This window comes from Exserohilum turcica (genome assembly GCF_000359705.1).
Source record: "Exserohilum turcica Et28A unplaced genomic scaffold SETTUscaffold_2, whole genome shotgun sequence".
Lineage (NCBI taxonomy): Eukaryota > Fungi > Ascomycota > Dothideomycetes > Pleosporales > Pleosporaceae > Exserohilum > Exserohilum turcicum.
In genome coordinates this window covers 449,393-475,485 of record NW_007360025.1, presented here as the reverse complement: position 1 = coordinate 475,485, position 26,093 = coordinate 449,393, and the positions used below count along the sequence as shown (strand labels likewise).

General features: G+C 54.0%; 13 protein-coding genes across 13 annotated transcripts; 5 read left to right on the top strand and 8 right to left on the bottom strand.

Annotated features, from left to right (window-relative positions):
* Positions 1–181: 181 nt before the first annotated feature.
* On the top strand, positions 182–1,402 carry SETTUDRAFT_41222 (uncharacterized protein). The gene is made up of 3 exons (XM_008026914.1): positions 182–280; positions 357–767; positions 832–1,402. Exons 1-3 carry the CDS (start codon positions 266–268, stop codon positions 1,297–1,299), a joined length of 894 nt encoding a protein of 297 aa, XP_008025105.1. The 5' UTR covers positions 182–265; the 3' UTR covers positions 1,300–1,402.
* A 1,024-nt stretch (positions 1,403–2,426) lies between these two features.
* SETTUDRAFT_19145 (uncharacterized protein) lies at positions 2,427–5,435 on the top strand (the record flags this gene model as incomplete). The annotated part of the gene is made up of 2 exons (XM_008026689.1): positions 2,427–4,955; positions 5,070–5,435. The coding sequence occupies 2 exons, from the start codon at positions 2,427–2,429 to the stop codon at positions 5,433–5,435; spliced, it is 2,895 nt and encodes a 964-aa protein (XP_008024880.1).
* Positions 5,436–6,566: 1,131 nt separating this feature from the next.
* SETTUDRAFT_30967 (uncharacterized protein) lies at positions 6,567–7,610 on the bottom strand (the record flags this gene model as incomplete). Its single annotated transcript, XM_008026817.1, has 1 exon — positions 6,567–7,610. One exon carries the CDS (start codon positions 7,608–7,610, stop codon positions 6,567–6,569), a length of 1,044 nt encoding a protein of 347 aa, XP_008025008.1.
* A 368-nt stretch (positions 7,611–7,978) lies between these two features.
* SETTUDRAFT_30966 (uncharacterized protein) lies at positions 7,979–8,920 on the bottom strand (the record flags this gene model as incomplete). Its single annotated transcript, XM_008026816.1, has 1 exon — positions 7,979–8,920. The coding sequence occupies one exon, from the start codon at positions 8,918–8,920 to the stop codon at positions 7,979–7,981; it is 942 nt and encodes a 313-aa protein (XP_008025007.1).
* A 981-nt stretch (positions 8,921–9,901) lies between these two features.
* On the top strand, positions 9,902–10,828 carry SETTUDRAFT_30965 (uncharacterized protein; the record flags this gene model as incomplete). Its single annotated transcript, XM_008026815.1, has 1 exon — positions 9,902–10,828. The coding sequence occupies one exon, from the start codon at positions 9,902–9,904 to the stop codon at positions 10,826–10,828; it is 927 nt and encodes a 308-aa protein (XP_008025006.1).
* Positions 10,829–11,498: 670 nt separating this feature from the next.
* SETTUDRAFT_19142 (uncharacterized protein) lies at positions 11,499–12,911 on the bottom strand (the record flags this gene model as incomplete). The annotated part of the gene is made up of 1 exon (XM_008026688.1): positions 11,499–12,911. The coding sequence occupies one exon, from the start codon at positions 12,909–12,911 to the stop codon at positions 11,499–11,501; it is 1,413 nt and encodes a 470-aa protein (XP_008024879.1).
* Positions 12,912–13,407: 496 nt separating this feature from the next.
* Positions 13,408–15,200, bottom strand: SETTUDRAFT_162861 (uncharacterized protein). The gene is made up of 2 exons (XM_008027084.1): positions 14,737–15,200; positions 13,408–14,671 (listed from the first exon to the last, which is right to left on the bottom strand). The coding sequence occupies exons 1-2, from the start codon at positions 15,040–15,042 to the stop codon at positions 13,493–13,495; spliced, it is 1,485 nt and encodes a 494-aa protein (XP_008025275.1). The 5' UTR covers positions 15,043–15,200; the 3' UTR covers positions 13,408–13,492.
* Positions 15,201–15,579: 379 nt separating this feature from the next.
* On the top strand, positions 15,580–17,136 carry SETTUDRAFT_162860 (uncharacterized protein). The gene has a single exon (XM_008027083.1). The coding sequence runs from the start codon at positions 15,724–15,726 to the stop codon at positions 16,888–16,890; it is 1,167 nt and encodes a 388-aa protein (XP_008025274.1). The 5' UTR covers positions 15,580–15,723; the 3' UTR covers positions 16,891–17,136.
* A 585-nt stretch (positions 17,137–17,721) lies between these two features.
* SETTUDRAFT_41216 (uncharacterized protein) lies at positions 17,722–18,491 on the bottom strand (the record flags this gene model as incomplete). Its single annotated transcript, XM_008026913.1, has 3 exons — positions 17,722–18,032; positions 18,060–18,205; positions 18,259–18,491. The coding sequence occupies 3 exons, from the start codon at positions 18,489–18,491 to the stop codon at positions 17,722–17,724; spliced, it is 690 nt and encodes a 229-aa protein (XP_008025104.1).
* A 644-nt stretch (positions 18,492–19,135) lies between these two features.
* Positions 19,136–20,164, bottom strand: SETTUDRAFT_162858 (uncharacterized protein). Its single transcript, XM_008027082.1, has one exon. It carries the CDS (start codon positions 20,069–20,071, stop codon positions 19,316–19,318), a length of 756 nt encoding a protein of 251 aa, XP_008025273.1. The 5' UTR covers positions 20,072–20,164; the 3' UTR covers positions 19,136–19,315.
* Positions 20,165–21,473: 1,309 nt separating this feature from the next.
* Positions 21,474–22,543, top strand: SETTUDRAFT_134851 (uncharacterized protein). Its single transcript, XM_008027081.1, has 2 exons — positions 21,474–21,857; positions 21,949–22,543. Exons 1-2 carry the CDS (start codon positions 21,557–21,559, stop codon positions 22,275–22,277), a joined length of 630 nt encoding a protein of 209 aa, XP_008025272.1. The 5' UTR covers positions 21,474–21,556; the 3' UTR covers positions 22,278–22,543.
* A 544-nt stretch (positions 22,544–23,087) lies between these two features.
* SETTUDRAFT_178661 (uncharacterized protein) lies at positions 23,088–24,669 on the bottom strand. Its single transcript, XM_008027080.1, has one exon. It carries the CDS (start codon positions 24,230–24,232, stop codon positions 23,441–23,443), a length of 792 nt encoding a protein of 263 aa, XP_008025271.1. The 5' UTR covers positions 24,233–24,669; the 3' UTR covers positions 23,088–23,440.
* A 273-nt stretch (positions 24,670–24,942) lies between these two features.
* On the bottom strand, positions 24,943–25,941 carry SETTUDRAFT_88711 (uncharacterized protein; the record flags this gene model as incomplete). Its single annotated transcript, XM_008027079.1, has 3 exons — positions 24,943–25,484; positions 25,545–25,712; positions 25,773–25,941. The coding sequence occupies 3 exons, from the start codon at positions 25,939–25,941 to the stop codon at positions 24,943–24,945; spliced, it is 879 nt and encodes a 292-aa protein (XP_008025270.1).
* Positions 25,942–26,093: the final 152 nt, after the last annotated feature.

Below are 26,093 nucleotides of genomic sequence, written 5' to 3'. Positions count from 1 at the left end.
CCGACTCCCGTTGGTGGTGAGGCGACTTGCACACTTGGCTAGCTGCAATCCACCTAGCGGCCTCGTACGTCATGGCAGGAATGCTCGTGAAAACCGGCCTCTGGCCTAGCAAGGCGCGCCAAGCCGCAATCCAGGTTAAGACAGTACAGGCCCAGAGCTGCTTGGGACATTTGCGACCTACGACATCGCCAGACTCCAGCCTAGGCGAAGCACTACCGCGCGGATCTGACGGAAAGACCAACCGCAAAGGCCCAAGCCGGTTGCCATGGCCGAACTCGTGGTACGCGGCCTGTCCTTTGTCTCTCCCTAGATATGTGTGTCGTGTGCTGATTTTTGACTTTTTTGCAAAATTGCAGGAGCTCGGATTTACGGGCCTGGACAAGTTCGCCGATCGGTACTGGGACCAGACTTACAATCATCTGCCAGCGCTACCACGGCCAGGCAACAAGAAGCGGCGGCGGCAGCAGCAGCAGCAGCAGCGGCAGCAACCAGGGCGAGAACTGCCACAGGGATACTCGGCGCGGCACCCTGACAAAGGATACCGCTCGTCTCGGTCGTCGTCAGAAGACGCATACGTGCGCGAATCGGAGGCGGCAATGCATGGGCCGGACGGACAGGACGACTACTACTACGACGACAACGACGACGACGACTACGCAAGGGGCCGAGGCTACTACGAGCGGGTAGACTACCGGGCGCCCGGGCCAGGGCTCAGAATTCCTCGTGAGCAGGCCGAGTGGGCTGGTCCGCGGAATGCGCAGGTGGCAGTGCGTCGTCTTTCCAGCCCGCCAGGGATCATATGGCAGAAGTGGAAGTGGCTGACTAAAGCAGGCACATGCACATGCACCGCCAGCCCAGACAGGCTACGCTCAACGGCGCCCGGCGCCGCAGCGAAGACGGTCGTCGTGGTCGCCGGCGCGCTCGGGGCGGCGGGGGCCACACGACGCACGACGGGCGCGCTCGCAGTCGCGCTCTCGTGCAGCGCCGTCGGAGGCGAAACAGCGCCTGGTGGCGACGCTGGGAGGGGCATTGGTGGGCGGGCGGGCTGGCGGGCAGCCAGGCCAGCAAAGGCACCAGGTACGACACGGCGGCGACGATTGCTGGGGCCATTATCGGAGGCGTTGGCGCCAGAGAGGCGTCAGACCACTGGGGCAAGGCGCGACATGGCAGGAAGAAGGAACAAGAGGAATACGGGAGGGAGGGCGAGCACGGAAACAGAGAGGGTCGCAGAAACGAGCCCTGGGGCCATGGGGCAGGCTACGGCCACGATGGGAGGCGGCACTGCTGAGGCGGCCGTGAATGAAACTGGCTGACATGGCAGAAAAGAGTGCTTGCTTGTTGCGGGAAGGGCGCGCCTGGTCTGCGACATGATCTGAGGCGGCCGAGGGGGGCTAGTGCGGTGCGTGTGGTGGTGGTGGTGGGGGTGTCGTTCGCAATTACAGGCGACGGCACGAAACAGGGTGGTGGTGGTAGTGGTGGTAGTGGCGGTGGTGGCGGGCAGCGGTGGACGTGTCGGTGACGGTGACGGTGACGGTGACGGTGACGGTGACGGTGACGGTGACGGTGACGGTGTCGGGTCGGTGTCGTGGGTGGCTGGTGCGTGGAGGTGGTGGTCTCGTGCCGGGCGTGGAGAAGGATGGCGGCAGGCGTGTAGGCGTATCGTAGACGGCGGCGATGGTGCATGTCTTGGACGTGTACTGTACTATGCTGCATGTGCATCTGCACCCATACTAGCTAGGGGCGAGCCTGTGCGCCGGGTTTCGAGAAGGCCCAGTGGAAGGTTAGGCCGCCGGACGCAGTGCAGCAAGCAGCGCGCGCGTTGCGGGACTAAGCCTCGTCCCGCAGTCCAATCCACCCAATCCACCATCTCTCCGAGCAGCACCACGACGCTTCCCCGTCCCTCGCTCTCACGCTCCCCACGCCTGCACCACCACCACCGCCGCCGCCACGACACGCCGCTGAAAATAGCCACCCCCCCCTCCTCCGCCTCCGCGGCCCTGCACCCTCACCCTCTCACCTTCACCCTCACCCGCTCCCGCCGCCTGCTCTGCCCCCTCCCCCGTGGCTGTCCCCGGGCTGGCGGTGAGGTCGAGCGCGGTGGACGAGGAGCGGTGCAATGGCGGGGCCGGGCTCAGCTCATGGTGGTGGTGGGCGACGATGGGGGAGTTTGCAGGGTGCTCGCGAGGGTTTGCGCAGCTCAATGGGCGGCGGTGTCTTGCACGGCGGGCGGACGATGCTGGGCGGTGGGCGGGAGCGTAATGGGCTTGCACGACGCCTGCCCCTCGCAAACACCCACCACCATCACCACCACCACCACCACCACCACCACCATTGCTGCTGCTGCTGCTACCACCGCTGCCACCACTATTACCACCACCACCACCACCACCACCACCATCACCACCATTGCCACCAAGACCGCCTCCATGCGCCGATACAGGCCCGGCGGCCCAGTGCGGGCTCATGGAGGCGTGCCCGTCCCCGACCCTTTCGCCATGGTCCGCGCCTACGACAGCGACTCCAATCCCGCCCGGCCCATACGCCCCTCGCCCCTCGCTGCCTCCACCATCCAGGGCCTGCCGCTCGACCTGCTCGACCGCCTGCGCTCCTTCCCGCTCTTCAAGGAAGCCCCCGACTCGTTCCTCACCCAGATCGGCCTGCACCTCAAGCCCCAGCTCATCCAGCCCCACGACACAATCCTCACCGAGGGCGAGACGGGCAAGGCCATGTACTGGCTGGTCCGCGGCGCCGTGCGCGTCACATCGCGCGACCAGGAGAGCACCTACGCCGAACTCAAGCCTGGTGCCTTTTTCGGCGAGATTGGCATTCTGATGGACATCCCCCGCACCGCCACCATCATTGCCAACATGCGCTCGCTGGTCGTGCGGCTGAACAAGGAGGACCTGACCAAGGAGCTGCCCAAGTTCCCCGACGTCGAAAAGGCCATCATGCACGAGGCCCAGGAGCGGCTAGCCATTCTGCAGCGCAAAAAGGCGGAGCTGGGGGCAAAGCGCCCGCTGCCCATGCGTCAGATCACGGGCAAGCGCGACCGCGACGACGGCGACGTGGTCATGGCAGAGACGGGCGTCCTGCGCGACGGCGAGGTCAACGCCTTCAAGAAGCGCAAGTCGCCCAGTCCCGGTCTCGCCGAGGCCATAGCCCACAGCGCCTTTGGCAGCGACAGCATCCACGTACGACCGCTGCTCAAGGAGCTGCCCCTCTTCTCCGAGCTGCCAGACGACATTCTGCACTTTATCGGCATGCGCGCCCAGCCCTGTTCCTTTGACCCCTTCACCGACATTATCAAGCAGGGCACCCAGGGCCGCGACGTCTTTTTCATCGTAAAGGGCGAGGTCGAGGTCATCAACATCAGCGGGCCCGAGCAGAATGGCCTCGCCTCACCTACCATGGGACGCCGAAAGTCCATCGCTGCGGGTGAGCACAATTTCCAGCAGGTAAAGGCCCGGTTAAAGCCAGGCCAGTACTTTGGCGAGGTGGTCAGTCTCTCGCTTGCGCCACGCCGCACCGCCACGGTCCGCTCCATATCCGCTGTCGAGTGTTTGATGATTACAGGCGACACCCTCAACCAGCTGTGGGAAAAGTGCACCCCGGATGTACGCCGCCAGGTCGAGCTGGTCGCCAAGGAGCGTCTGCAGGCGGCCAAAGACGAAGATGTCCACATGACCGACGTAAACGGCACACCCAACATTGACGACTTGGCCATTGTTGACCACTCACTACCCCGGACCCCCCGGCGAAAAAAGAGCGTGCCGACCGTTACCTTTAATGGCACAATGCACATGGACACGCCCGTGACGCCCGCCCGGAGAGACGAAAAGATGATGGAGCCTTTCGACCCGGACCCGTTCCTCAACGTCGACCTTGACAATGTCAGATCACGATCGCGCAGAGGCTCACTCGCCCCACCCCCACCAGGCTCAACGCCCGAGCCCCCCACAAGTCCAGGCAAAGGCGAGTTTCCAAAATCACCGTCGCCCAATGGAGCCGCTCTTTCGCCCTCGCCATCCTTCACAATAGCAAAACATGCATCAACGCCACCAGAAGTCCCATTCGACTTCAAGCGCCCGCGCCTGATAACGAAGCCCAGCATATACGTACGAGGCAGACTTCCCGACTCGGTACTGGTCAAAATATTGGCAAACATGGACATCCACGAGCTGATGAAGCTGCGCATCATCTCGTCACATTGGAGCAAGCTCATATCAGAATCTCCTGATATTCTACATGATCTCGACCTCACCAAGTACAACCGCAAAGTCACCGACCGCTCATTAGTCGACATAATATGTCCATTTGTAGGCAGCCGGCCACGGTCCGTCAACATTAGCAACTGCTTCCATGTCACAGACGAGGGTTTTGGCGAGTTGGCAAAGACATGCGGGCCCAGCGTGAGGATATGGCGTATGAAGAGCGTCTGGGACATTACCGGGCCCGCTGTGCTCGAGATGGTGCAAAAGGCCAAGGGCCTCGAGGAGGTAGACCTCAGCAACTGCAGAAAGGTTGGCGACAATCTCCTCGCCCGAGTCATTGGCTGGATTGTGCCTGATATGCCTCCCCAAATGGCCATGGCCCATGCCCAGCAGCAGGCCCAGATGAACGGCCGTCGACAAGCAAAGGGCGCCAATGGCCAAACACCGCAACCATTGCCACCTGGCACAGTCGTCGGCTGTCCAAAGCTCAAGCGACTAACCCTGAGTTACTGCAAACACATTACCGATCGCAGCATGGCACACATTGCTGTTCATGCAGCGAACCGCATCGAAAGCATTGACCTGACGCGATGTACCACCATTACAGACGTGGGCTTTCAGCACTGGAGCGTCTACCCCTTCCCTAGGCTCACTAAGCTGTGTCTCGCCGACTGCACATATCTCACAGACAACGCCATTGTGTATCTGACAAACGCAGCCATGGGGCTAAAGGAACTCGACTTGGTAAGTGAAGCCCCCAGACATTTACTTTTTTCCGGTCAAGACAGCAAAGAAAACATCAAGGCCACACACGAAGCTTGGTCAAACCAAAAGAAAATACTAACTCCAGCCACACAGTCTTTCTGCTGCGCCCTCTCGGACACTGCAACCGAAGTCCTTGCCCTTGGTCTGCCCTCGCTTACCCACCTCAACCTCGCCTTTTGCGGCTCCGCCGTTTCAGATACTTCGCTACGCTGCATCTCATTACACCTTCTCGAACTACGCAACCTATCTGTGCGCGGCTGTGTACGTGTCACGGGCACGGGCGTCGAAGCCGTCGTCGAAGGATGCCGCGATCTCGAGCGCTTCGACGTCAGCCAGTGCAAGAATCTCGGGCGTTGGCTCGAAGCCGGCGGTGTACAAAGCGTGCGGAATCGAGGACGCAACGTCCATTTTGTCTGTGTAAGCGACGGTAGGTGGAGAGATTCAATGGCGAGATGTTAGAAACCGCGCGTTTTATTATTATGATTATTATTATTATTATTTTGCAAAAGAAGCCACCACCATATGACGGAAAAGAAAGAAGAATGAAAGAGAGAGAGAGAGAGAGAGACAGAGAGAGAAAAGAGACTACGATTTACATATACTACCACTACAGTCTTTTTTGGACGTTTGTTCACGCGATGCGCCCCATGATTATATATGGAGTTTTTGTTGTTCCTGTTGTTGTTTTAGATGTCGGGATGGGTGAACAACTGTTGTTGTTGGATAGAGAGAGAGAGAGAGAGAATCTGTATACACTATACTGTACTTCACTGTATTGTATGGTTCTTTTTTGGTCTTATCCCTCTTCTTCTTCTTTTTTTTGGGTCTCTTTTCCTTTCTTTCCTTTTCTTTGCGGAAGACAACTCGCAGACGGATGGATGGACGGATGGACAGATGGACGGATGGATGGATGGATGGATGGATGGACGGATGGATGGATGGATGGATGGATGGATGGACGGATGGATGGATGGACAGATGAATGGGAGCACACGCAAACTGATGGGCGGCCGAGAATAACGTCACGATATCACACGCATATATTCTTCCTATCTTCTTCTTCTTCTTCTTTTTGGGTCTGGGCTTTGGCTTTGGGTTTGGATAGACTGCTGCTGGGAGACTATATAGGCAAAACTGGGTCGCGCAAATGGTATAGACTGTGTTTGCTGTTTTTTTTTTGTTCTTTTTATGTTGTATGAAAGACTGATGATGGTTTGGTTTGCTATCACTACTACTACTACTACTACTACTACTACTACTACTACTACGATGGTTCGTCTTGAGATTGATAATTTGATTTCAGGTCTTGTGTTGTGTGGTCTTGTCTTGTGTGTTTTTGCTTGGTGTCAAAGTTATCGAGATTGCATGTATACATCACGTCACATATAAATGTATGTATGTATACATGGTCTTTTTATCGTGGTCTTTGTTTGCAGTCTTACTGTGGGGAATTGGTGAGAATAAGGGGGGGGGGGAGGGAGAGGGCAAAAGAGATGTTGTGGGTGAAACAATATACGAAGTAGATGAAAAGGGGGTTTTCCAACAACAAAAGTCTAATTTTGAAATTCTCAAAAAAAAGTACATAGATAATTAACACGTAAACCATATAAACCCAGTCATAACCATAATCAACCATCCCACCTCTCCAATCCCATCTTCCTCTTCTTGTTTGCCCGCCTCTTTACCCTTCTTCCTCTTGATGATGTCTTCTTCATACCGCCTCACCTCGTCACACCTCCACACGACGCCGCCAATAACGCGCTCCAAGCCCTCGCGCCACACGCGCGCCACGTGCTTCGGCAGTGGCACTTTGTCTCCGCCCGCAACAAGCTTTACGTGCTCTGGCTCGTTTTTATCCCAGAGCACCGAGCACAGTACTGCGTCTTCTTCTTCTTCTGCTGCGCGGACGGCATACCGGTCTTGCCACTCGCACTGCATGGTCCAGATATACACTGCGAGTTCGAGCTGGAGGTCGTGCAGGGTGATTGTGCGCGGCGTATCTGTATGTGGGATTGTGCGTGAAAAGTACAGGGTTATTATGTCGAGGAAGAATTGTAGTGCGTCGAGGATTTCCTCGTCGGTTTGCGCAGGGAGATGCGTGGATTGCGTTAGCGTGTCCAGCGTGTGGTTGGTGAGCTGCGTGAAGATGTGCTCGAGGAGTTGCTGTATTTCGGGCCGGTGCAGCGTGAGGAGTGTAGCTGGTGGTGTGGATACCACGAGTGCGTGTGTGGATGCTCTATCGAGCGATGCTGGGATTTTCAGTGGCGGACGACTGGTACTTTGTTGTTGTTTTTGTTGTTGTTCTGGCAAAGGGGTTGGAAGTGGAGTAGGTATCGACATGCAGATACATGGGGCCATTTCGGGGTCTTTGACCCGCAGCTTGGTGCATATCGCTGTGGTGCAGTGGTATATACAGTGTGAAGGTGAGCAAGGGAGCGGGTCCTGTGGATATGTATATTGAAATGTGGGGAATGGCTCGCTGTTGATGTCTTCGTTCATACCGCTGAAAAAAGGGGAGGGCGGCGCAGCAGGAAGATTGAGATTTGCGCGCTGTGTAGAAATGCGAAGAGGCCGAATGCGGCGTTGCGTCGCTGTGCATGTTGGCGATTCGAAATCAAAAGCTGAGTATCTCATGGCTGCTTGTGAGCGCCGAGGTTGGAAGGATCCGTCGGATTCGAGGCTGGAGATGAGGAAAGGGGGGCGGGGGGTTGAGTGGCATTTGTAATGTGAGTGTGAAGAAGCATTGTGTGGGGATTGCGAGTGTGAATGAACTATGGTTGGGATTCTGAGGGCATTGGTGGTTGGATTTACGGGGATTTCTCGTCTGAACAATGTATCAAGTCAACCGGGGTTGAATCACTTGCTTGAGGCAAAGAGTTGGGGTTCACAGTGTAGTTGGTTGTCTTCACTTTCCATTCAATTCTAGTATGTTCTGTACCATGTATACCCAGTATTCACAATGAGAGAGTCAGTGGAAGGTGGCCATACGCCATCTCGTCAGTCTACTCGCCATCCTCTTCGTCATGTCCCTCCCAATCATCCCGTCTACTCCACCAAACCAGCACACTCACCACCAACTCGACAACGTCCTCCAACCTCCCAGCAAGAGCCTGAACACCGCTCCGATGCCTACCCCCAATCCACTGACACCTCGCCAAGCCGAAGCCCCGGCGTAGATTCTGTTCCCGGCTACGTTTCTGCCCCGAATGTCTGAATCTGTCCTTGAACACCCATCTGGATAGCCACCAGAACGCCTCTACGCGCATGGCGTCTTTCAGCATGCGTTCCAGTTCCGCAATCTCAAACGAGTGCGTGTACCCGTCAAAATGATACAGCATGTTGTCGAGCAGGAACAGGATTTTGCCCGCGAGCCGGCTCCCGGAAAGCGCCATGGCCCAGTGGTAATCGCGGTTGATGAAGGGAGACGTGCTCAAAAGGTAGTCGTGCCAGTATTGCATGTCGAGCTGCAGAACACCGATGTTGTGCATTCTTTGTACGATTTCACAGCACGACTCCAGGTCGATGGTGATGGGTCTGGCTTTGTCGGTGCCCATGTAGGCAGATTGAGCGGCGTTGACGTCTTCTTCGGTTATGCGGGCTATCCTTTCTCGATTCACCGGGGCTTTCTTGGGGGGTGAAGCAGTGCTGCAGTTGCAGGTTTTCGCTAGGCTTTTGCTTGCTTTGTTGTAGCGGATGAATTTGTAGCAGAGGGTGTGCTCGCAATGTATGATGCAGGCGCAGTGGTTCAGGTCTAAATTGGCTGGGGAGACATGGTCATTCCACTGCTTCCATTCTTCCCATTCTTCTTCGTCTTCTTCATATGCTGGAAATGCTTCCATCCGTTCTGATGGTAGTGAGAGGTTGGACGGGCTTGGTGATGGACTTTCAAGTGTAAGACCTCCCAAGGCTTCGTCAAGGGGAATCTGCTGAGTTTTGGCGGCCATTGTTGAAGCTGAGATGTCTGTTGGTACTAGAGGGTAGCTGTTGGTCGTATCGTATATCTTGTATTGTTCTGAGAAGTGTCTTGTGTCTTGCAGTAAGCTGTAGAAAGTTGGAAGATGGGCTGTGGAAAACTACACTCAGAAAAGAACGCACTACAGAGCGATCTTTATATTTCTCGATACAACAGAATACGCGAGAAATAATGCAAGCAAGAGACTGCGCTATCGCATGAAGGCATTTTACGCCCAACTCGACGTGACCCACGGTAGTGCATCCATCATAGCCTGGACAGCCAATTAGGCTCTGCCTAACCCTGAAATTGTGAGTAAGCCCTCTGAGAATTTGTCCGCAGAATCAAAAAGATTGGATAGAGGTGGGTTATGACAAGTCGCATGAACTGCTAGGTTCTATTTTTCGCTAGATCTCATTTTAGACAAGCCAGTCAAACGTACCTCATATCGTTGGCTGACAGCGTTTGAGAGCCAAGGGCGGCGCACGAGGCACCTGTTACATTTCCTCGCCTCTTCATTCGCCATAAATTCTTATGGTCATCGAGCAAGTCGCCGTATGTTGGGATCCTCTAGTAATTCTTACTTTTCAAGCAATGCAAGGCTTCTGAGAGCCCAGTAAAGTCTATGGAGACTAAGCTTGATAGTTGATTGATGTAGACTACTGTAGTGAGTGGTCAGATTCATGATATGGAGAGTAATAATATTCACCCCCATTCGAAATAGCAACTTGTCTAGACCAAATTGGTCTCGAAGACGTTCCGTGTAATGGGAAGCACCCAACTAGGAAAAGATGGTTAGACTCGCTTGCAGGAGGGAGAATCCCTGCACCCGATGACGCAACGCGCTGCGGCCCCACCCCACCACGCAGCGATCCCGACCTCCAACATGGATAAGGGATAAGCTGGTCATGGTGCCTGCATTCTAGAAAAATAACCCCGCATCTACTCTGACGATTACTCTCCCTTCATACAGATGGCGTTGCCCCTCGGCATATTCCTCGGCGGCTGCGTCGTCGCGATTCCCGTAGTCACGGGCGTGGCCCAGGGCGTCGAGCACCAGAAGAAGCAAAACGAAGAAGCGGCCAACGAGTCGCGCATGTGGAAATTCAACTGCCTGGTCTCATGCGACGATTCGGATCCCATAGCGAGAGAGGAGGTAGACAACGGCATTCTTGTTGTGCGCCACGACAAAGTTTGGGTGGTGCCGCGGGACAGCGACAACAAGCCCTTGTGGCCAGAGGGCGTAGACGGCGAAGGCAGAGAGCCACTTCATGCTTTTGCGGGCTTCTACATTGCATATCCGGATGAGGAACGGAATCCACCACAGAGGGGATTGGTGAGCACCATCAGCGACGACCCGCCCATGCTGAACTGGATATACTGCGACAAAGATACGTACGAGCTGCGGTATTCGAATCGTACTGGAAGTATCATGCATCATATTGGTGTATGGGACTGGTCCGAGGACGAGAGCCATCTCGTTTTTGATGGCTGGGAAGGCTTTGTTGCGATTGATGAATGGGATGGTGCCGATGAAGACCATTCAACGCCTTGGGGACGCGAAGGCCTCCGCTGGGCCGTGTACTTTGACAAAGACGACAACGGGCTGAGAGGCAAAAGCAAAGGAAGAGACATGTTTGAGATTAGCCTCAAGAGGAGGATACAGAGTGCGGAAGAGCAGCTCAAGCAGAACGAAGCGGCAGAAAAAAAGATGCAGGTCAAGAGTAGGGGAGGACTCAGCACGCAGTTTGCGGCGCCGCAGAAAGAGAGAGATAAGGAGTGGGAGAAGAAATTCGGAGAGAAGGCGAGGCAAGAGCTTGAAAGAAAGTTGGCGAGAGATAGAGAAGAGGGAGAAGGACCCGAATGGGCGAGAGGCGATGTTGGTCAACAAGTCAGCTGAGAAGGGACATGTCATTGTGAAAATACAGCCCGGAAATGGTGTTTTTGTAAAAAACCCAATTTTTGCTGCAGACCAGTATCATGTTTCTGCTATTCTGGCAATATCGGAACGATGGCCTGCCCAGCCGAAATCATCGTGTCCAAATAGGACGTGGTACGTCTCGTTGTGGCCGTAACGTAGCCGTATTTTTGGTGTTGAGTATGGCCGTACTACGGCTACGGTTGGAGTACAGCCTGCCATCCTTTCCAGAACATTTGTACTTTGAGGATATTCTTGAATCCGACAAACATGCAGATCTGTAGCTATGATCTCCCTGCTATCTTCCATGTATTATCATCATTAGAAGAGTTGTGTCGCACTCTATTCATCTCAAAGCAAATAGGCTGAAATGCACGTTCTGTGCACTGCAAGTACACATTGGATGATGCAATCTCAGCACAATTGTTGGGATATTGCTATCGCTCAGCGTCATAGCAAGGTTGTGTTAATGAGTAGCTCGTCGGATTTGTTATTTGACTATATTATGATAGAATCGCTACAGCTAACATTTGCATGCAAATACCTAATGCTTCATATACAAGAAAACGCTGAAATCCAAAACAAGGAAAACCAGTAACTACAATTAACGAGAAATCTGCAGTAAAGGCTCAAAATGCCGCATATGCCACGTCTACGCAGCAGGTTTCCTCGACTCAAGTTTCCTAGGCGCCCTTTTTGCTGCGGGGGCAGACGCTTGGCTAGCACCGCCGTTCTTGGAGGCGTTGGGAGTCGGTTGATTCAGCTTTCTTGGCTTTCTCCTCTGCCCGTTGGTAGAAGCCGGGGGGGTGCTTTCCGTGTTATCGCTAAAGGAGACTCGCTTGGGCTGGCCATTCAGTGCTGGTCGAGATTGGGTTGCTGACTTAGACTTTGGGGGCGAAGACTTGGGTTGAGTGCTTGTTGAAGTTTTAGTTGTGGATTGTTGAAGCTTTGGTGTTTGCTTTTGATGGTTTGATTGGGGCTTGCCGTTCGCAGTCGATGTCTGGGGTTGCGATGCTGGCTGGGGGTTCGCTGGTGTCCTTGTTGTCGCTGGCCTTTGGGAACGGGGCTTAGCGGGCTTAGATTCTTCTTTGGTGTCAGCTTTGGATGGCGGGGCACTCTGCTGGGTACTCTGTTTCGATGGCTGTCTGCTGGGAGGCTTTGGCCGCTGGTTCTGTACTTGGGAAGACTGCTGGGTTTGCTGCTGAGCCTGTGGTTGAGGTGGTGCTTGCTGGTTCTGGCTCTTCTTCTGTTGCTGAGGCTGGGGTGGAGTTTGCTGCTTCTGTTGCTGACCTCCGTTTTGTCCTCCCCATGGGTTCATCGAAGCACCTATTCCTCCAAGTCCCATCGCACCTCCTACACCCTTCGCAGAGGGCATGCTTGGCATGCTAGGCATTTTCGGTCTCCAGCTCGTCATATCGCCAATCGACTGCGACCAAGTCTGTGGTATCTGGTCCGGCGCGTCGTTCTTCATCTGCTCGAGCTCTTCTTCAGTGGGCGCCTGTGTGTCCTTCATCTGCATGACCATTTTCTCCAGGGCCTTCTTCTGCGAAGGGGTACATTTGATATCGGGGAGAAAGTCTCCAATCACACCCTGAACTCCATGACTCGCCATCTCTCCGAGATCCCAGAACGGCCCAGACATTGCGCCATACACTGAACCAATACCACCTCCCACGAGACCAGTTACGGTGGACACGACACCCCCAACCAGCGCACCGGTCAGTTTTCCAATAGTAACACCCGGTTGTACACCCAGTCCGGCTCCAGCAGCAAGACCCTGGAATGCACCCGACTGTGTATATTTGGCGGCTTTGCCGAAGCTCTCCGCCTCAATTTCCTTGTTGATAACTTTTGCCAGAATCTCCTCTCGTGCTTTCGCATTGCCCGCGCCGTGTGCTGCTTGCCTTAGCTCCCATGCTTTCTGGCCTGCTTGAAGAGCCATGCTGGCCGACACCCCCGCATTCTGCTTGATGTCATGCTCGGATATGCCGCTGTTGGCTGCACCCTGGCTCGATGGCTTCGCCGCCTGGGGCTGCGACTCTTGCTGAGCTTTCTTTGGCGGCATTTTGTTGTTTGTAAGGGTTGTGGATTGTGGATGCTATCAAGGGTCCAGAAACTGGCTGATGGTTTGTAGGCCTACATTAGGGTGGCACCGCAAGTACGGAAGCGCTACGTCATCCAAAACCGTCGAGATCATCCGTGTTGCGCGCATGTGGCCAATTGACAACCTGTTTTTGTTACAATGTACTGCACGTCGTCGACACGGCTTGTAGGGATGATCCTCTTTAGTTTGACGAGACCGGAGCAACGCCGCACTGCGTTGATTCGTCGTTACACTGGCCTGTCATGACGTCGGTGGATTGGCAGTGTCTTCCGTCCTGGCCTGGCGTACATCACAGCTGCTAGTCACCCTTATGAAGTAGCTAGACCCTGCATTTTCATATGGGATATTATAAGACACTACGTATCTCCAACATGAATACTGGTTTTGGATCGTCCCTCACGTTGACAAGATTGCGATGGAGATTTCATCGACGCCACATATCGTCAGCGGTTTGAGCGCGAAATTAAACATATAATTAATTTTGTCCGATTGAAGATATCCTGCTGATCGGCTTACATACATAGCCAGTACTTTTGTTCAGATTACGCCTTCTCCGTCGCCTCCACAGTCGTATCAGCCCCCTTACCACCTCTCAACTCCTTGTTTGTTGCCTGAATCAAAACTCTTCGGTAGCTTGTCAGGTTGGGCGTTCCGTCATTAGTGACTTCGAGTATGAGATGCAGCAACTGTCCCTGAGCAACGGGTTGTTTGCTCATCAGCTCTACAGCGCACTTCTCTGGTGGTGGAAGCGTAACTTGGACCTTTCTTCCTTCATCGTCTAGCTTCTTAATGGCCAATTCTGCTACTTCCATGTCTACCCACGACTGTGTGACTGTAGGTTCGCGGTAGTGCCACCATTTGAAGGTTAGCATACCGCCGTTTGGATCGTACGTCGCAGAGGCATCGAGCGTAACAGTAGATCCAGCTTCCGCAGTGACCTGGGCTGGGGCAAGACCCTTGAAGCCACTGATGTTAATGACGGGATGATGGTTTGCTTTTGCAAAATCGGACTCCATGGTCCATTTGATGCGGGCAGCAAAGTCATTCTGGAAGGCATCGCGCCAGCGCCAGATAGTCGCATGGTTGGATGTATAAGTCCTACCGCCGACCGTGACTCGGTCCACTGCATCGCTGTAGTGGTTGCTATTGGCCCCCTCAATGCTGATGTCTGTGCGACCATATCTCCCACCCCAGGAGCCGTAGTTGGGACAGTCAGGGACACCCAGGCCGTTTTGAATGAGGTACAGAAATGTGGGTGTGTCGCCCTCAGCAATGTAAAGATAATCAGGATATGCGCTTCCCAGAGGACCTATTTGGATGTTCTGCTTGATCCAGCTCTTTTCCATTTTCGTAAAGTCGGGACCGCCTTGGTCGAAGCCGTAGAATTTGTCGCCAGAAATGCCTGTCCATGCTGCCAGGGCGTACTGGTTCCAGCCATGGACCGAGGCAATGTAGAATATATCAGGGAAGTTGTTGCGGATCCAAGCTCCCGTGTCGTCTTGGTCAGAAATGGCGTAGACTCGCAGGCGCGAAAGGAGCCGTTTGGAATCTTCCGGATCGTAGTCATCATCCACCTTCAGGAGCGCCTGAGCAAGCGTGTTGGTTCCGCCCCAGCAAAGAATCCATAGCGGCTGTGTTGAGGGTGCGACAATCCTGTCGTACAAGAGTTGTCCACCCTCAGATAGCGGGGTTCCCGTACCAACAGCAGACATGCCATATGTCTATATTGCAATTAGCATGAGCCACACCGGATGCGTCACATGATCTGTGTCAATTATGAACCCACCTCAGCGCCTTTTCTGACGAGACCACGCAAATGATGCGCAGCCGGGTACTGCCACTTGGGGTGGACATGTTTGTTCAGATTATCCACGGCACCTGCGTAGGCATCGATGATCTTTTCCATATCCTGTGGGCACACCTTGTTCTTCATCCACGTGCTGGTGCATGCTATCAGGCCTTCAGTCTCAAACTGATTCGAGTAGAGAAGATATCGACACAGCGATTCGGCATCATCGGGCTCATTGGAGATGTCAGACAAGATGATGACGCGGGGCTTCTGCTCGTAAGTTTGGAGCCGTTCAGTTGCCATGCTGAAAGATGCGGCGGAATACGACAAGAAAAGCGAAGTTTGAAGGACCAAGGGGCCAGGAGGGTGTTTGAGGGTCGTTCTCTGCTGCTGATAGATGTGCTACATATTCTGTCTCGCAGGTGGGGCGTTGAGCAACCAATGCGCCGTCTAGACTCACCCCGCCTGCACTTGGCGATGTAGGTACAGGGACATAAGTACCGGGCACTACGGTGCCGCATGCTTGATTGCCACTACTAGTAGTACCAATTCCCCATCCCCGCCCTCGAGAGATGCACCAAGACGCCTTATTTTCTCTTCCAAGTGCAACTAAGATCAGGACAGCCCCTTAGCATTCATGTTCGTGCTCGATCCCGCGGGGGCTTAGCCGACTGCGCCCCAACTAGGCCGCATTGAGCCACAGATCAGCTCCGTGCAGGCCAAAAACATGACGTATGGGCCATCCAGCCCCCACACTCCAACACCAACGAGGCAGACACAATATCACAGAGTACCGTTCGATTTTTTAGGCATCCAGTATATCATGTCATAGGCGTATTGCGGTGCCGCAGTACCGGCTGCCAAGCCATTCTCACCTAGCTTCATGATGGATATAAAATACAGGCTATGTCGAGGCTACTATGACTCGCCTTACGCTCCCACTCACGAATCCAATACAGAAAGGTATACACCAGGTACATCATAATGTCTAGCATATACCAGAAGATCCAGCAAGCGGCGCATCGGAACGAGCAGCTGCTTCGCGGCCTCGAGGAAACAGACGCTGCCCCTTCACAGCTCCGGCAACAGAACGCCTACCTCGACGATCTCGAAGTCCAAATCGGCAATACCATGAAGCGCGTGGACCACCTGAAGAGGAAAACAGCAATCGAGCTCAAGGAGCATGAGAAATACCGGGATTCGAATTTTCGGCGCTTCGCCCACAAGGCCAGCGGCAAGAAGGAGCGGTTCGCCGAGAAGGCCGCCAAAGAAGAGAAGGAGTACTTTGATGCGATACAGCAGCAGAAGAGCGCAGAGGACGAACTAGCCTACACCAGACAACTTCTCCACGAAGCCGAAGCGCGCAAGAGCGACCTCCAGTCCCAAGTCAAACGTCACGAGAGCCTGCAAGCCGAACTCGACGCCCTTTACAACACCATCTTTGCCGGTTGCATTCCCGAGTTTCCAGACGAGTACCAGAAAGAAGAAGCCTGCAGCACCGCCCACAACCACGTGCAAAAAATCACTCAGAAACTCGAGCACGAACGCCACGTTCTCTTCCTGCTCGGCCAAGTCGCGGTCAAGCTCTCCACAGCTCGTAATGCGCTTGATTGCGCATACGGTATGAGCCAATGGGACATGTTCGGTGGCGGTACAATGGCCAGCATGCAGAAGCGCAACCACCTCGAAAGAGCCGAGAGCGTGATCCAACAAGTGCGCATGCTGCAACAGCAACTCAAGCAGGTTGCGCCCGAGATCCCGGACATGGGACAGCTGCAAATCGCCCTGGGAAGCATCTGGACCGACGTTGTCTTCGACAACATCTTCACCGACATGGACATGCACGACCAAATCAAGCAATCCATGATGCAGGTTGTCCATGCAGGCAGCAAGTGCAGCAGCATCATCCGGCAACGCGAGCAGCTGGAAAAGAGTCTTCGGCAAGAATTGAACCGAGCAAAGACGCAGCTCCAGCATGCCCGCCAAGAACTACAACACGCACGTGAGGAAGCTTTTCGAAGAGTCCTTGAGGATGCCCAGCGGGAAACATCAGCACCGGCACTTGGCGGCACACCAGCAAGTGCCAATTGTAAGCCTCAGCCGCCCGAATACACCTTCTCAGACGGCCCACCGCCCGGGTATCTGGATTAACTTTACGGGGACTTTTTTTTCTTCTCCTTCTAGAACGGCGACCAACTATTCCACACTACCAACCTATACGAAGCTGTACAAACCATGCATTTCTAGCCTCGATGTATTTGTAAGCCATGTACATTAGTTAACTACTACACTACTACTACTTATTACCACAACATGCTATACAACCGAGCCCATGGACGGGCCATGTAGCGATCGCAGTGTTTCCACATAGCTACTAAAATATACCGTAAAATCTTACACCCTAGTCTCACCCCCACCCCCATCTTGTGACGTTTGTAGTAGGCGTCGAATTTCGTATTCGCCTATCTTGCGCCTTTGGATATTTGCCTCTCGAAACCTGGTCCCCTCCCCCTTCCCCCCTTCAGACATAGACGGTTGCATCATCACGTACCCCCGGTCTCCTACCAAGACTCCCACTCTTTTCGGCGGTTTACTCGGGCTTATCAGATAGGCCAGACAGACGCTGCGTTTATGCTAAGCCGGTAGCCACGGACGACATGGTAAAACGCCGGTGCGTGGGAAAGGAAATCCTTCGAATGCTAGGACTAGCATGGGAAATAAGTAGTAATTATGACAGATTCATGTGCAGTGACATGGCACAAGAGCCAAGTGGGGAAATGAAGGAGCGGGTGGATTAGCAAGGGGGGGTGGGTGGAAGGTTTATTATGGGGCCAAAGGATGAAGTACATAGGCTTGCTAAATGAATTAGGGCTAATTTCTTTTTCCCTTCTTTTATCGCATGAAACTAATTTGGGTTTGGAGGGTGGACTATATATGCATTACTATGTACAAGAATAATTAAAAAAAAAGGCTAGGATACGTTTAGATAAAGGATGCTTGGAGGTGGGTTTGGAAGTTGCTGTCTCTGAAGGTAGGTGTGGCGGCGCCAAAGTCCGTGTACTCGATTGCATTTCGTGCTGCGGCCGTCATGCTCTCCCATGCAACCAGGGGCTGCTGTCCGCCAAGCGTGTTGGTAGCCTCGAGCGAGTGGTTGACAGGCCAGATGGACTGGTAGCCAACCTTGGGGTGGGTGCCCTCCAGTGGGGGCGAAGAAGACTTTGTATAACCGCCGTGTCCAGAGTAGGTAACGCCGCGGACGGTAGCGTCGAGGGACTGGGATGAGATCCATATGACTATCTGCTCCTACTCGTGGCGGTGACCAAGGCCTGTCGAAGGCGAGTCCTTGGGCATGTACCAAGCGTACATGATGCCGAAAGCGCCGTTGTAAGGTCCGGCGCGGGCGTAGACTTGGCCGAGGTCGCTGCGGCAGCCACTAGTGTCACTACCAGATGGTTTGAGTCCGCCGCTACAGATGAATATTAGCAAGTGCAGAATTTAAGGTTCTAGTAGAATACGAACCTCGTGTTACCCTGCGCATCGACGGCAGGGAAAGGAACACAGCCATTGAAGACCTTCAAGTAAGGCTTGTACTTGAGCATGAGCTGCCCGACGAGGCCGGCCGGGACGGTCTCAGGAAAGCCCACTACCTTATCGTGGTCGATGACATCGCGGCTACCGAGGCTGACGGGAGATGCGAGGACAACGCTGGCGGCTGCGAGGAGTTGGATGGATAGGCTCCGAAGGCTGATCATTTTGGCTCTTGTTGTGATATACCCAGAGGCAGGGAAAGGTACCGCAGGATATTGTAGAGTTGGTTGCCAAAGAGCGAGTGTCACAAAGCGGTCGAAGGCTCCTGGTGTGCAATGGACTGTAGCCACGGACAGCACGGTAACTTATAGTGATGACTCGGTGCTATTCTGGTGCATATCTCCCGCTCGTCAGGGTGGAGAGGACTATGTGGTCGTTATTTTAGGCAATGGTCTCTCTCGTTCAGGCAGTCCTTGAAGTTAGCGCTTCACGTGGCCCGGATAATGAGAGTGCACATGGCTCCATGTGCGGGCATCCATTGGCCGTTAGTTTCGTGAAACAGGGTGCATAACGTTGATATTGGCGTTGCTAGCGGAATTCCTGCCTGGTCATGGGCGTGCGGGGCATGCGGCGATTCAAGCTATGGAATATGTGCATGCATGAGTACGCTCGGAGGAGAGGTCTGTTCAGGGCAACTAGTAATGCCGATCGAGTATGGCGGAATAAAGGACAGTTGGCAGGCCGACGATCAGAAAGCATGTACGTGCATGGGGGTGTCGAACAACTGGTCTGTGAGGCACGGCTGTATTAGGCAGGTACAGGGGGGAGACGGATGTAGCGCTGCAACAGAGCAAAGAAGCTGGCACGGCCGACTTGTTGATATATGAAGACATGTGACGGGTGGATATGCCAAGCCGCTGAAGGATTGGGACGTACCTGCAGACCCAGGCGCATGGCATGGATGATATGATATCTCGGGTATCGGGGCGTGGTAGCATTTCATGCCCTGTGCCCGCAACACATGCACGACTCAGCCACGCAGCCACTCTTATCCAAACTGCCTCCAGATCGTGCGGCGCTCCTCGACGGGTGGTGTCTTCGGCCCGGGCAGTAGCTCACGGAGCAAATCGTTGATATCGAGCCCGCGTTCCATGCAGTCGTGCCACTGCCTGGGGTAGCCCAGGCTCACTTCCTCGAACCGCGTGTTGTCTCTCCAGTCTGTCCTCCTGATATGCAGGTGCCCGGAAACGACGACTTTTGCATTGTACTTGTTATGCCAATCTTCCGTCCTCTTGGTGCCGCACCAGAGGGAAAACCGCGGCACCCTGACCAGCCTTACCAGGTCTTCTCGCAGTGGCCAGTGCCCGGCAATTACCAGTGGCGTATCTGGGTGCGCAGCCACGGCGGCGGCAAGCCTCTTCTCCGTCTTATCGACAAGGGCATTGCACCATTCGATACGTGACGAGTAGGGATCCGGATGCAGCAGATGCTCGTCGGTCGCTTCAATGTCCATCTCTCTTGCCCAGGCGAGCGCGTTCTCCAGCTTTACATCGTCTGGCCGGAAGCTGTAGTCGTACAGCGTAAAGATGGGCGCAATCAAGCAAGGCCCTCCCTCACCTTCCCACAGCGTATACTCGTCCTCGGGCGTAATGACGCCGAATTTGCGCGCGATTTCTACGCACTGCATGTACTTGGCCTCGCCTCTCGCGCCTTTCTCTTTCTCCGACGGCATCGTGTAGAGCTCGTGGTTGCCAGGAACCCAAAAGACGTCCTTGAAGCATTCCTTGACCTTGGTAAAGGCCATGCGACAGTGCTCGGCCGTCTCCCCCACGTCTCCACAGAGTATCAGGTCATCGTGAGGATGGGGAATGAGCTTTTCCAGCGCCTCGCGGTTGCCTTTGAACGAGAGGTGAATGTCGCTGATGCCCCATAGGCGGCTTGGTGGGGGTGTTTCGGCTGATGGAGGGGTACTGGGCGACGCTGATGTCGTGTCTGCGGCTGCGGCTACGGCTTCTGCAACGAGAGGGTCCATTGTTGGTGATGTGATTGGAGTGAGGATGCCGATTGAGACTCGAAAAGTTCTGGACCCTTGATGTACTCGATTTCGGCTTTGTTTTGTCGGCAAAGCATCATTATGTCATGTGCTATCTCAGCAACGCGTATCGGCCGTCGCGAGGAGCTTCGCATTTGGGCCATTCCCCGCACCGACCAATTAAGCCGATAAACTCATATTCCCCGAGCCCCGAGGACCTCATCACACCAGCGCCACACGAGCTGGCACCGCCTCGGAACCGGCTCCCCAATTCCGCAACTACATGTCCTAGACCGCCAGTATCAGTAGCAGAGTTTACGGCAGGATGTCTTGTTGGAGAAGGATTACATGTTGAATCGTGATAATACATCGAAGCATCGCATAAGGAAACTGTAAAGTTTGTTCTTAGACATAAATCTGAAACATACCAGAGTTTCTGCTATATCAGTAGCTAGTGATGCTGAATGAACGGTACACTAAAGCCGTCTTCCGCTCTCTAGGGCATTGGATGCAGTGCTGATCAGTTGGCCCAAGAAGTTTAGAAATCTAGGGCCGGGATTCTCAAAGGAACGAATTAGGCAAGCCCGAGTAATGCTGGTCAGCAATTTGTAGCACGTCCTTCAGGAATCTTACATACTTTGCTACCATTTGTGTATTTAGTATTACCGAGCATTAGAAGTTCCTGGTGGACCGAAAGAGTGAAAAAAGACTCCATTCAACATTGCATGCAAGAGATGCAGCAATACAGCAGCTTCTTGAATTGAATGTATATTGGTATCATAGCAAATACCTATACATGTAAAAATCAATGTAAAAATGAGGTGATGTGTGCATTTATGAACACACAGCAGCTTTGTTTTGGAGGCGGCTTTTGTTCCAGGATGTTTAAGAAGAGACAAATTACAACATCATACCAATACAACAATCAATCCAGGGAAATATTTTGCGTGGCGTGGCGGCTCTTCGCATGGCATGCAAGTCGAGCGGCAAAGCGAGCGAGCATGCATGTGTGTTCCGGGCGATTCCTTGGCATTCGACTAGCTTTGTCATGCACTCCCACTAGCCTCCGCTCCGTCGCAGAGCTTCGCGCGCATCGCGACATTTTGCACCGTCCGCGCGCGACAACCTCCGCATCACCCGCACCACACACACACACACACACGGCCACATCAACACGCCGACACCCGCCATTTGCCATCGCCATCACCGAACCATCACTCATCTGATAGCGACGCATCCGCGCAAAGCACCGCAGCCATGGCCAACTACCTCGCCTCCATCTTCGGAACCGAGCAAGACAAGGTCAATTGCTCCTTCTACTACAAAATCGGCGCGTGCCGCCACGGCGACCGCTGCTCGCGAAAACACGTCAAGCCGTCGTACTCGCAGACGATTCTGCTGCCCAACCTGTACCAGAACCCGGCGTACGACCCCAAGAACAAGATGAATGCGCAGCAGATGCAGATGCACTTTGACGCCTTCTACGAGGACATTTGGTGCGAGCTGTGCCAGTACGGCCTTGTCGAGGAGCTGGTAGTATGCGACAACAACAACGACCGTACGTTTCTGCTTCCCCCTTCGCTCTCCCCTTTTTCCAATTTGTGTAGTCGATAAGACAATGTTTTGGCTAACCTGACTTGGCGCCACAGATCTCATCGGCAACGTGTACGTGCGCTTCAAGTACGAAGAGGACGCGCAAAAAGCCTGCGATGCACTCAATAGTCGCTGGTACGCCGGCCGCCCCATATACTGCGAACTCTCGCCCGTGACGGATTTCCGCGAGGCTTGCTGTCGCCTGAATAGCGGCGAGGGCTGTGTGCGCGGCGGCTTCTGCAACTTCATTCATCGCAAGGAGCCCTCGCCTGAGCTTGACAGGGAACTCGACATGTGCACGCGAAAGTGGCTTAAGGAGCGCGGCCGCGATGCCCGTAGTATGAGCAGGAGTCCCACACCGCCGGCTACCAAGAACAGGTTCTAAGTAGGGAAGGGAGATATGGGGGAAAACTTGCTTGCATATATGCCCACGGTTTTATGTTTAGTTCAGACTTGGATGGTACATTTACTAGGCGTTTTTTCTTTCTGGCGTTTTTTTTGGTTGTAGAGGGAAACCATGCTGCCCTCCCCGTTGCAACTTTGTTTTTTTTCTCTCTCTCTCTCTCTTCTGAACACATTAGTATAGTGACGGTTTTGATACCATCAGCGGGCCAAGAAAAATGCAACACTTATGGGGGATTTTCAAATCACGGATGAAAGATATCATGCAGTCTTTGTTGTAGACCAGGACTTTTGGCATAAAAGCAGGCAGAAAGATCAATTTTAACGTTTCAGCCATGTTGCATTTGGATTCTTGTTTGGTGTTTATCTACGTGGATATGTTGAATTGAGAGGGTTCGTCGTTGATACATGGTTGCACATATATATGTATGTATATGTATTCATGCCGAGCCTATATGAAACGCATAGTTCTTCAGAACAGAAAAACATAGAGAGTGATAGAGCAAGAGCGAGAGACAGACAGAGACAGACAGACAGACAGAGAGAGAGAGAGAAAGAAAGAAAGAAAGAGAGAGAGAGAGAGAGAGAGAGAAAATAAGGTATTTATTTGTGGTCATGTTGAAAAGAGAAAAAAAATCAAAATCAAAGACCTGGTATCATGTACGAAAAGGGAACCTGCTCCAAAAAAAAGAGGAGAAGAGAAAAGGGCAAAGGGAAAAAAAGGACATCACTGATGTCGTTCCCCCCATGCCATGCGCAACGACCCGGCGGCGCCGACCCATAGGTAAAGAAGAGAGAGAGAGAGAGAGAGAGAGAGAGAGAAAAGATAAACAAGAAGGAGAATGATGCTGACAATGGGGAAACAGAAGAGAAGAGAAGAGAAGGAAAAAAAAGCGATGACCCGTCCTGGGAATGCGTACATGGAAGAGTGCGGGGGGGAGAAGATGCATAGGCACTTCTTGTTGTGTCGCGCGCGATTGGGATACCCTCCGATATCCTCCTCTTCCTCCTTTTCTTTGTCTTCTTCATCTTTATCTTCGTCAGGGTCCTCATGAATCATGAGGTCATGATCACCCCCAGCACCCAGCGCCCAGCGCTCCTACTACCACCACGACTTGGTCTTTACAGAATCTTCCTCGACTCGCTTCATATAATCTTCCTCGACTTGAGGATCAAAATGGTAGCTACAATACCAGCAACCAGCAACATAAAGACCATCCAAAAAGCCCAGCACAACCACGTGCGATGTCGCTCCTTCTTCTTCTGCCGCACAAGCCACGAGTCCCTGTGGGAGGCGTCAGCCGTGATGGTGGTCACGAATTTGAAGCGGGAGGAGGGGCGGCCCGTCAGCGACAGGGAGAGGGTGGAGATGTTTGGGGCGCGGAAGAAGGGGCGGGAGGGGGAGCTGGGAAACGAGGGGTTGCGGTGCATTTTGGGGGTTATGGGTGGTGGTGGGTGTAGTGGTTTGCATGGTTTGGAGGACGGTGGTGGTGGTGGTGAGTTGGGCCCAAGAGGGCTGGGGCGGAGGAGAGGCGTTGTAGACGAGGATTTGTGCAGGTGTCTTGTGTTTTGTTCTTGGGATGCGGATGTGGGTGTGGGTGCTGCTGGTTGTGCTTTTGTGGCTGTGTCCGGTGCTGCCATGACCGTGTCCGGGAAGATGGGTGACAGCGGGGTGGAAAGCAGCGACAAGCGCAGCAAGGGCAGTTGGCTCATGGGCGAGTACCCAGGCGACGACGGGTGGTTTGTGATGTGTGCAGTGGGTGGTCCGCGAGGCGAGTGTGTAGTGGTAATAGTGGTGGTGGTGGTGAGGGAGGAGAGGGAGGAAGTGCTTGTGACGTACGAGTGCTTGGGACCTTGGGCCGACATGAGCTGCTTCTCCATTTCGTCCTGATGCACGGCTATGCTGAACCGGTTCCAGAAGTGGGGATCGCGTATCATTTTGAGGTATATTTGCCGGGCATGTGAAGTGCGCGCGGGGTTTGTAGGGTTTTGCTTTGTCGAGACGACGACGACGACGACGAGTGCTAGGAGCGGAGCGACAACGCTAATTTGGCGACGTGTGTAGGTCGGGAATGCAGCAGAAGCAAGGAGAGTGGGATCCTCGAGGTTTTGGGTAAAATCTTATTCGGGGTTACGCAGTGGTGAAACCAAGCGTGGCAGTGTAGTGAATGGTTGTTGCCAAGGCGGTCGAGAAGCCAGGCCGACAAAGAGTGGACATGTGTTATTCAACTCGAAACCCGCAAGTAGTATCTGTGGTGCACAAGACAGACATGTGTCTGTGGCGACGCCAGATGGTGGAATGTCGCACTGGAACAGCCGAAATAAGCTGTGGGGAAGTCGCCAGTTAAGAGACCAGGGAGCCTAGGACACCGCCGTGTGAAACAGCGTGAGGGACGGTAGCGACAGCAAGGTTCGGCCAATGTCGATGTAGGGCGGAAGCCGGGAAGAGGAGATGGCGAAGCAGCAGATGCTGGGTGAAGGAAAGTGGCGGCGGTGGTGGTAGTGGTGGTGGTGGTTGTTGTTGTTGTGGAGGTGGTGATGGACGGGCGGAAGCAGAGACAGGACGGGTGTTGGCATGTTTAACAGTGGGCTCAAACAGCAGTGGGTGGATCTTTTGAGTGCATCGGATACAACCACGCGTGGCTAGACTACACCATGTCGTGGATATTGTCGGGCGAGGGGTGCTGGCTCTCGTGCGTTTCGGGCGAGGACGTGGGCCTGGGGAGGCAGCCAATCAGCGGCGCGGGATAGGTTTGGGGATCCCAGGCAGCGAGGAGGAGGACGAACGGCGGGAAGACGCGGGAGATTGCTGGTATAGCCTCTGACATGACAGCAGAGCGAACGTGTATATGAAGGATGCGCTTGTCGCGTGCGCTGCGGCTCTTGGGCCCGGGGCTGAGGCTGTCGAATCTATCTGAGATGTTGCCCAAGTCTGGCCGGTACAGCATCACGTGAAAATGCTCCACTGCGTGCACGCTCTTGAGGCTCTTCCAGTTCTTGAACCAGATGACCTCCTTGACCTGTGGCGCAAACGTCTTGTGCACGTAGTCATGAATCTGCCTCTTGGACGCCTCTGTCGAAAGGCCCGTCTCCGGGTCATCCTCCAGCTCAAACTTTGTCCACACGACAAGGTGGACAATGTCTGCGTCGATGCCGTAAGGCCAGTCGTTGTACAGGATTGTGATGTCCTCTGAAGGCGGTTAGCCACTGGTGGCAGCCAAGCCAACGCAAAATGTCCCGCCGTACTGACCGTCGAATTGGAATGGCTCGCCTTTCGGCTGCATCGTGTCCCACTTTAGCCGCTCGTTGACCATGAAGTTCATGATGCTGCCGTAGTCCTTCTCCAGCCTATGTGTAAAATGCCGGTACCTCCGTAGTTCACTTGGCACGCGATGAAACAGGTCGACGCGGTTCTTGTCTAGCAGGGCCCATCAGCATGCGGGCCATGTGAGCAGCAGGCGTGGAGCAACAATCGTACTGACAATCTCCCGCACCTCGTCCCACGTCAACAGCCTGTACTCGTCATCGGGCGTGCCAATGATGCTCTTATCCTTGTCGCTGCAGTTCTGGAGAAACTCCGGGCACTCATGCGGCCACTGGTCCTGGGGCACATTGACAAGCCAGAACGGCAACGCATCCTGAGCCATGCCTGCTCTACTGTGATGACGGCCGTCGGTCCCAGGATATTATGGTATACGCGAGTACAAATGGCAGCGTGATAGCGCAAGGTTGCAGTGGCAAGGGGGCGAGTTGGTGGTGAAGGGCAAGGGTGCTGAGAGCAAGAGGCCAGGCAGGGCAG